The sequence below is a fragment of the Lygodium microphyllum genome, chromosome 25 (assembly GCF_053477565.2).
Source record: "Lygodium microphyllum isolate KBCC chromosome 25, Lygodium_microphyllum_v1.1.10, whole genome shotgun sequence".
Classification (NCBI taxonomy): Eukaryota; Viridiplantae; Streptophyta; class Polypodiopsida; order Schizaeales; family Lygodiaceae; genus Lygodium; species Lygodium microphyllum.
In genome coordinates, this window is record NC_141159.1 from 57,858,119 (window position 1) to 57,867,814 (window position 9,696).

Below are 9,696 nucleotides of genomic sequence, written 5' to 3' on the forward strand. Positions count from 1 at the left end.
ATTGCAAGCGGTGGAGGTCGAAGATGGCTTGGAGCGTGTTGAGGAGGCAGAATCAAGTAATGATGATGGAAAGACAGGAGACTGAAAAATCTTTGAGAACGAGGTAGACTCATGATTTTGTAGTGACGTGCTATCTATATCGACCATCCAGTGTATGTAGAGTTGTGCCAGGAGATTGATATGGGACCATATGCTATGTCATACTTGTAGCATCCGCCTACTCAATTCATTGATGAATCACTTATAAGGGTACTCTAGAATATGCATTTTAAGTAACATCGTTTTTTTTCAGAGTTATATTACCATGCTTTGCTTGAATCTTTATATTGATTATGCTAATATCACTTTCTATCTGTGCAAGTGATCTTTGAGGATATTTGGAGAGCACGATGAGTCGAGGGATGAGCGACAAGGAGTTGCAGAAGATATTCACACGTATGTCTCTATATCAGATGGCTCGATTCAGAGATATGGCGGACCAGGAGCTATATCGGACACCATCAAATCGTTCCGTTAGATCTACTTTGTCACACTTTGATGCTTCAGTTTCCAATAGACGAGGTTGACGCTCCGAACTTGGGCTAGACGGAGAGAGTGGTTTTGGGGGATGTTGCAGAGATGGATGTGGTGAGCCCGCGGTTGGCTCGAGATACATGTACTACTCCTCGCTCTCATGTAGGTTCGAAAGAGGGTAGCTCAGGTGGTTTTTGTGAAGGCACCAATGTATTGTCTCTATCTCGTCGTTCTAATAGAGTTTCGTCACCTCCTATAGAATTTGTCACACCTATGGGGACGTCTACTCTAGTGACTTTAGCTTTTGCTTAGTCGTTTGCAGAGGTGGCACCCCTATGGATGCTACTCAAAGAGATACTACCCCCATGGGTACACCAGATGCACAAGGGTCTCCTGGTTATGCCCAAGAGTGCGGTTGTAGGTGGGAGACGATACATCTTAGACATACCCTAGAGGGGTATGGATACCTTGTAGATGATAGAACAGGAGCCATGATCATGAATAATGAGGGGAGGAGGGTGATGTCTCATATGAGAGAGTTGTGTCAACAAGTTTTTTGGCACAATGTCTTGGACCATTGGAAGAACATACCCAAGGGGAGCAAGGACTACATAGTAGCATCCTTGCATGAGGAATTTCTGGTACCCACTACGGTAGAGAGGTTTTCCACAGGATGGATGATGGAGTGTATGTGTGCATACATGTCACACAGACTATCAGATGCATATAAGGCACTCAAGAGTGGCGTCTCAAAGCTCGAGTGGCTAGATGCATATGACTAGCGGAGACTCAGGGAGGAGGCTACAAATTTGCCAGGATGTTGGAGACAGCAGCACGAGGTAGCGAGGGCACGATTGGAGGTAGGGGTTGTCCATCATCTTGGGAGTAGCAGCCACATGACTTATTTGGAGGACTTTTTAAGTTTTCCTTTTGTTCTTCTCTTTACAAACCGCTATCCCATCGGCCTAAAGACTTGATATGCAGAGGGGCAAGGTCTCATTGCATTGATCGATAGACTGTATGCATACGTTGGCCCAGTAAGTCACTCATATTTCTTATCCATTGTTACTATTTTTACTAAAATGCATTATGCATGGTGGACTGATGTGTAGTTTTTTTTTTGTAGACTCCATTCAATGCTCCTTTGTGTCGTGATAAGCTTTCGGATGGCAAGGATCTATAGCTCACGCTTGGATTCGTGGAGCACATATCCTCTTTTGTTTTGGTCCTATGATTTATGTAGGCATCTCCTATGTACTATGTTATTATCATTCTTTGTATCTTGCTATGATTCCATGAGTTTTCATCAACAATCTTGTGTTTATTCTATGTATCAGACTTGTGGATTTAAATACATTTTGCACTCATTTTGAAGACCATTGCACACTTAACATATAATCCATTTGTAGAATATAAATACAACACATAATGCTATACCACATTTTTTTTCTCTATAACCATCGCTATTAGCGTTGCAAATTGACTATAGGCGTTGCTATTGGCATTGCAATACATGTCGCAAACCGTTGCTATTGGTGTCGGTATCTACATCAGTATTTGCATCAGTTTTGCGATGCACATACCGATGCAAATATCGATGCTCATACTGATGCACTTAGCGACGATGGGGCAATTTTTTTAATGAACATTTTTGTCACTTTGAACGTCAGTATGAGGCATGTATCTTGTAGTGAACCTTGCAAAAATGAATAGAGTCACTTGGGCATTTGTAGAACCATCAACAAGTACTTGGAATCCTTCCTTGCTTTGAAAAATGGGATCTCTCAATAGCATTCAAAAGACAATAATTATAGATGACCCATGCATGATTCATATGCAATCAACAATAGATGTCATCATTATTAGAAAATCCATACCAAAAGAATAATCGTTCCATAACAAAGCTCCCAATACTATATTTACAAATTTTCAAAAGAATAAATGTACATCCAACACCATTAAACCACCAAGAATTTTAGTCCAATCAAAGCTTCATATATGCCTTTGCTATAGGTTATCAAGAATGATCAAGGCCACTAATAAAGGGTGGCCCTCTTGGTTAAATACCTTCAATAATTGCTTGTATAGCATCCAAATCCTTGATACAAGCTTTATTATTGAAGAGGAATAAAAAATTTGATGTAATTCTTGAATAATCTGGAATGTCCATGTTTCAATAGAGTGATTTTTCAAAAGATCCCTTCATGGATAAAAAATGCTAGCCCAGAATGAGTTGTTGGAGCTTCTCCTTACGTCCAAAAACTGGAATAGAACAAAAACCCCATGAATAGAACTGTAATTATGGACCAAGATTTTGGAAGAAATTCACGGTTCCCTGGTGTGATGAAGTTCGAGGAAGGGTAATCCCAAACAATCTTGATGCTATAGTAAAATCCTTAATTTCAAACAAAACTCACGCTTCCCTATTTTAGCAATTTCGTGAGAGCATGACTTGAGTAAAACATGGAAGATAGAGGTCTAAATGTCAATGGATAGATCTTATTCCTACTCCAAGCAATGATTAGAGATTATGTTCAAGAGTATGGATCAAGATTTTAAGCTTAATGGAGATGATGAGAGGTTTTTACTGCTATCCAATGGATTCTAGCTTCAATTGTAGAATAATGAAGCATTCAAGATAGAATGTAGCCCTCATAGCTTGTTACAATGGCATTGAATGCTATGATAGCTACATTCAAGGTAGAATGTAGCCCTCCTAGCTTGTTACAATGGCATTTAATCATCTTGAATAAGAGTAAATAGTACTTACTGCTCCAAATCTATAATAAGATAAGATCGTGGGCTATTGGCCACCCTATGCGTAGCTTCTATGCTAAATATTCAAGCCTCAAGGTTGAATGGAGTCCTTTATACTCATTGTAGAAGCATTTCATGAGTCATATTGAAGACAATAAGTAGACATTGGCGAGATTTAAGCTCTATGATGATTGATGATGTAGATTAAGGCCTTGAAATTCACATGCAATTTACATTGATGAATATCCTACAAGCGTGGCTGTGTGGCAACAAATGACACCTCTTTGGTACTTGATAGACTCCTCTTGTTGCCTAGAATCAAGGTATAATGGCCTCTAGGGTAGTAGTTGCAAGGGTTAGGAGGTATGAAGTGAAATCTACCATGGAAGCATGAAGAAAGCTTAAAGAAGAAAGGATTCTTGAAAAGTAACCAAGGTTCTTGTCTCCAATAACCTCTGTGAGTCTCATTTTCTCAAGCACCTCCAAAATTAGTCTCCAAATAGGTCACGACCTACTAAAATGGAAGGAAGGCCAACATTTCGTCCATGACCTTATTAATAACCTCCAAAATGATCACGACTTGCTGTAGTAGAACCTATCTAGTCGCGGTTATAGGGAATAACCAGATAAAGACTAGATTCTTAACCATTGCAACCAATCTTTCATGCACAAAAACAACACAAAAGCTTGATAATGGCATCTCAGTTGGAGATCAAAGACTTGCTCTAATACGAATGTAAGAAAGGCAATATCTCACAAACATAAAATGCTCATGAAATACAACATATATGAGGATAATGTCTAAGAAACTATGAATACATGAAAATAGAAGCCATATCATTGCTGATAATCAATGATGAACTACAACTTGAAACTCACCTCATGCTAAGGTGGGGCAAGAAACTCATCTCTATGCCATGGTGGGACATGTACACACACCATGCCAAGGTGGAAAGACCCATAGAGTCCTTGGGAAGTGTTATTCTAAAGAATGACAAAAAAATAGGCTCATATTTGGCTGATTAGCCTTATCTACAACCAAAACCATAGCTCCTCTTATCCTAGGCTAAAATTATATACATTACATTTATTCATGTGATTTGGTGCATAGAAATGCAAATGTGGATGGTAAATTAAATGCAAAGGTTAAATGAAAGCATTTTTTATTATTTTATTATAACATTTTTTACGATTTGTAGTGTATTTTGATATGTTAGGGTTATGGATTTTCCTCAACAAAAATATGATTTTGGCCGTGAGTATAAACATGAGACAAAGCTATGAGTAGGTATTTTGACATGTTATTGCACATGTGAGACATGTATTTTTTATTTTTTAAATATGACTTTTAATTGGTTTTCATTAACCTTATTTCAAATGAATACATAATAATATGCTAACTATAAATATAAAATAAGTAACTTCACATACATGTAAGATATTATAAGATGTGAGAGAGATGGAGAGAAAGAGAGACTTGGAGAGTAATGGAGCATAAGCTACATGTAGGAGTTGGGTTTATATAAGCTGACTATAAGCACGTGTACTAAAAGTGTAGGCCAAACGTAAGCTAGAACAGGCTTTGTTAGGTATCCAAGAATAAGCATAGAATAAGTGTAAGCTAGAATATGCCAATCCAATCCTACCTTGCAAACCATAGGATGTGGTTCATCATCAACTATCTATCATATTAGCAACTAGCCACATCATCTTCTAGACTAGGTTTGGCTAGACTAAGGGTAAGTTAAGCTAGGCCTTGCTAAGCCTACATGAAAGATAAATACAAGCTAAGTGTAGGCCATGTATATCCAATGATATGTAGAAATTACATGGTGCAGTGAACACAATCTAAGCAAGGAGTAGAGAACACGTAGCAAATGTGAGAAGAACAAAAATTACTTTAATTTCGAACAAATAGATACAAAGATGGCTCTATCCATTTATGTGCTTCCACTATGAAGCTTAGATGTGATTCAAACAAATGATAAGCGAAGAGCTTAAAAGTAGCTAGAAGAAAATTGACTAGGTGAAAGATAGATTGATAATGGCTTTGGAAGGGTCTTCCTTTTATAGCCTATGAAGGTAGTCTAGTCAGCCCATCAGGCTGAGGGTGTTGCTTCTAGATCTCCATCTAGGGGGTTGTCGGTCCCCTTAAGTCCCCCTAGCCTCCAGGGGCCACAGAAGCGACCCTTGGATCCCAAAATAACGATCTCTAATAACTCCCAGACCTCACAACTCGATGCATTATGCCTCAAGTTGCTACCAGTATAACTACTCTATCTAACCCAAAGGCTAGATCCACAAAGGTCACTTTTTTTCCATTAGGTCACATAGACCTCGTCTAACATACAAGTCAGGATCCAACCAATATCCATGATCACACATGGCTATGAGCAACAAAACAAGTTGCCTTGTACTCTGCTTCGGTAGAACATAATGCCATAGTTGGTTGCTTTTTATTGATCCAAGAGAATATTCTTAAACTTGAATAGGAACAATATCAAAAAATGAATTTCTTGGAATCACTGTCACCTACCCAATTGAGTCACACTTTTCCATAAGAGCACTTCTAAAAGTGCATATGATACCACAATTAAGAGTTCACTTCAAGTATTTGAGCACCTGTCGCCTAGCTTTCCAATGACATTCTCATAAAGGATATTAAGAAATACTCTATGCTATAGGGCCTTAAAATGACCCCTTTTACTTTAGTAAACTTACTCATTTTTTTCAAATTGTAATTTTAAAAACCCCTTTTGTAATGTATCTTACATGTTTTATAAGGTGGACTCCCCGAGGAGAATTCAAAAGAAAAATAGGAAAAGGTCCTCTTAAACTTGGAATTGATGCTCTTTAAAAGTTGTTATTGCATTGTTGCATCATGTTTCAAATGTTGAGGAAAAATGAATATTCAAAAGATCTAACGATATTCCATATTCAAGTTATCTGGGAGACATTTGTTAGAAATAAGTCCAAGATATTTAGATGGAGATTGTTAACATGTGCTTTGCTTATTGCACTCTGATCATGAGAAGGGATATTTTCTAATGCCCTTTGGTGTAAATAGATTTTAGACTCAACATATCATATGAGATTACCAAGTGTAAAAGTTTCTACTAACAAATTCATTTTAGGGGACATTGGTATTTTGTCTAGGGATGTTGGCTCTTTGCTATTAGTTATTAGAATGCATGCTTTTAGTGTTCTAGAAATTCCCAATAGATTTTTGGAAGATTGATGCTTGGCCAAGTTCTAAGATATTTGCCTGGGGCTATGCTCAAAGTTGGATTTGATATGTAATGTTAAATGCATGAAAGTAGAGACAAAACCAATCCATAATGTCATGGTTGTTTTGGAAAATTCACATTATACTTCTTGCGCCTTTTGAAAATGAAAACATGCAATTTGTGAAAAATACAAATACAAAAGTGGAGAAAGAGGAGGATTACTATAATGGTTCTACTTAACTATTATGGTTCTAGTTAACTTAGGCAAGTTACAACTGGTCTACTCGAGGGTTCATCCTGACCATTCCAATACCCTTTAAAAAGCCTTGAAAAATCAATGATGAAAGTACCGATTCAGCATTATTCTCAGGACATTGATACTCGTCGAGTATTAGAGATAACAAGGGCTCTGCAGAGAGGGCATGTAGTCCTTTGCTTGTGGCGGAGCCATCCAGCGATGCAATCAAGATGGAACACGTGGCAGCAACGTGGTAGCAGGCAAGCTTTGTCGCCACTTATGAATCCGCACAGACAGACCGCACAGTCCTGCTGCGAAGCATCATCATCCCGAGGCGCAGTCTTTATTATCTTCAGCGATGACCGGATCAGTGCTGCAATACAATCGTTATCAGCAGTATACTGAGCTGACGCTGCAGCGGATACAAGCGATAATTCATCTCTTAATTTACCTTCGTAATCAGTATCAAGATCATCATCTGTCATATCAGCTGTGACGTCGTCTGAATGGACCATCGCATCGGTAGATATCATCCCATCATCCTCGCTTATAATCATCGGCTCCAAGGTGATCGACTCGTAGAGCGACAGCCATAGCTGCTTCAGAGACGCCACAGCCATGACCACTGTCAAGATTAGCCTAGGGAAGGTCCCTGCGTACGGGATAGGGAAACCCATCTGGGTAGGTCAAGGGGGGATGGTAGGTTGGAGCCTGGATGCCCCGTAATGAACACAAGATGCCCTCGAGCAAAATCTGTGAGCGCACTGTGCAGACGAGAGAGAGAGAAAGAGAGAGAGAGAGAGAGAGAGAGAGAGAGAGAGAGAGAGCCTAAGCCTTGCAGTACTTGCATCGAATATTAACCTAGCGACGTACAGTTTTCAATCATGTGAATGGCGAGAGAATTTTATTGTCCGGCCTGAGTTGCAGAGACTCATCATCATGTAGCAACGATCAATCAATCACTACTGTGGTGTGCTTTCCACATATCATATCATGGATATTATTATAGTGTGGGGAAATGAAAAGAGGCGTTCATTTCCCGACTGTACGAATTATGCTCGTGTCGACCCTCTTCTCCTGTTCGTCAGATCTTGAGCTTCGGACAAGACAGTGAGAAAACAGAGTCATACACACTGACACACTCTAGTGCGTGTGTGTGCGTATCGCGCGCTCTCTCTCTCTCTCTCTCTCTCTCTCTCTCTCTCTCTCTCGTCTCGATCTCCATCACGCGTGTTTCCTGCAGCCGCCTTCAGATACACGCACTTACACTATTAAATCGGTTGATTCGGTAAAAGTCAGACACTGCCAGACAGTATCTAACAGTGAACAGTGACACCACAAGTCTACTTTAAAGCATCATGTCCTCCAACCAACGGGCAACCACTCGAATCCTCCCAACATGCTTCTACGAGTTCCAACCATACCTGTTCTTAAGGCGAACTTTCTTTGTGTGCTTGGGAACTTTGCCCGTCCTTTGGACAAGTAGTCCCGACTCTCCAACACTATTCTATATATTACCACCCTTTAAAGTAAGGAGGTATCAACGTTTTTCCTACGACAAGAGGCCACCGTTTTTTATCCGGTCACACCGGGGGAGTCAGTGAACCCCTCCCCTCCCACTAGCCATCCTTCGCACCAAGCAGGGTCAACAAGAGCAGGGTCTCCCTCACCCTTGGAAGACCTTACACATACTCTCAAAAACGAGGGTTTTATCTCACAATGAGCAGTACTAAGGTTTTCTACTCGTGGGCGACTTCAATGCAACCATAGCAATGAACCAACAAGCAAATGGTGGTTTCACAAAAATCTCATGGCTTGGTTTATTTGAGTGATAGACGTCCAGACAGTGCGGCCACACTACGAGTGAGGTTAGTACACCCTTCACACTGATAGACTTGGTGTGAATGGGCTCTGATACCCATGTTCTATTGATAATGGAATGTAAGGTTATTACAACACTTAAAGAGCATCATGGCTAGAGGCGTGCCAAAGTACTTGACTTATTGCCCTAAATCTTAAGCATTGTGGGCTTTTTCCCAAAGTCTCTCATACATCACAACTATATACCTCATTCCTCCAAACGGACCTAGCTAATTCCTAAAGCTCCATATGAACCTTAAGGTCAACACCCTCATGATGAAATTGACCACCTTTGGCATTGGTCATAAAAAATGGTTTAACTTTGAAGGGCAAATTGTTTTAAAAACCTACTCCTTGCAAGCAGTTTCAAATAGACCTCCACCAAAGTGGCTTGACTTGGATGCAATCACAAAAAAGGTGCATTACCGACTCCTCTTGTCTTTTGTAGAGGGGATAAATACGTGAAATAGAAATCTTCTTGGAGATCTTGTCCTTTGTAGGGAGCTTTAGCATTAAGGCCTACCATAAACATAGGTCTAGTCAGGCAGAAATGGTGCTTTCCATGTATTCTAATCCTTCTCTTCCAAGATTTCAACTTGGATAGTGGAAAAAAGCTATTCCAAGCTATCTGTACATGAAATGCCTTTAGAAGGAGGCATATCTTTCCTACTCTTGTTATACCATTTAGACCTTGTAGCTACTTGGATACCTAGCAAGATGTACCTCTTCAATTGTATTGTACCCCACATTCACTTATAATACCTCAAGGCAAACTACATTATACCTCAAAAGTTTATCTTGAGTTACTCTTGGAAAATTCTAACTCTATCATTAGCTAGGAGAAGTTAATATTTTAATCTCATCAAGTGTAATTAATTCCTTAAACCAATTATAAGTTTGAGAGAATTGTAGGCCACAATGCTCATGAATTCTCTCTTCAACTAACGAAATTTTCGATTCTTAACTAAGCATCTTCACATAATTCAAGGAAATTTGTGAAAAAATTGAAAATTTTAAGAGGTTTGAGATTCTCAACTTAGACTCATGTGAGTTGACACATGGAGAAGATATAAATTTCACATGAACAAACCCTTTCTCCCC

At 39.4% G+C, this 9,696-nt stretch overlaps 1 protein-coding gene across 1 annotated transcript; it reads right to left on the minus strand.

Moving 5' to 3' along the window:
* Positions 1-6,629: 6,629 nt before the first annotated feature.
* Positions 6,630-7,552, minus strand: LOC148014253 (uncharacterized). Its single transcript, XM_087666856.1, has 2 exons — positions 7,187-7,552; positions 6,630-7,108 (listed from the first exon to the last, which is right to left on the minus strand). The coding sequence occupies exons 1-2, from the start codon at positions 7,410-7,412 to the stop codon at positions 6,864-6,866; spliced, it is 471 nt and encodes a 156-aa protein (XP_087522982.1). The 5' UTR covers positions 7,413-7,552; the 3' UTR covers positions 6,630-6,863.
* Positions 7,553-9,696: the final 2,144 nt, after the last annotated feature.

Bases quoted from the DNA above. Each gene is read 5' to 3' on its own strand.
- LOC148014253 (XM_087666856.1), bottom strand. From the start codon at position 7,412: ATGGGTTTCCCTATCCCGTACGCAGGGACCTTCCCTAGGCTAATCTTG. The intron at 7,109-7,186 runs GTAAATTAAGAG...ATTGTATTGCAG, and splicing joins TCTTGATACTGATTACGAAG to CACTGATCCGGTCATCGCTG.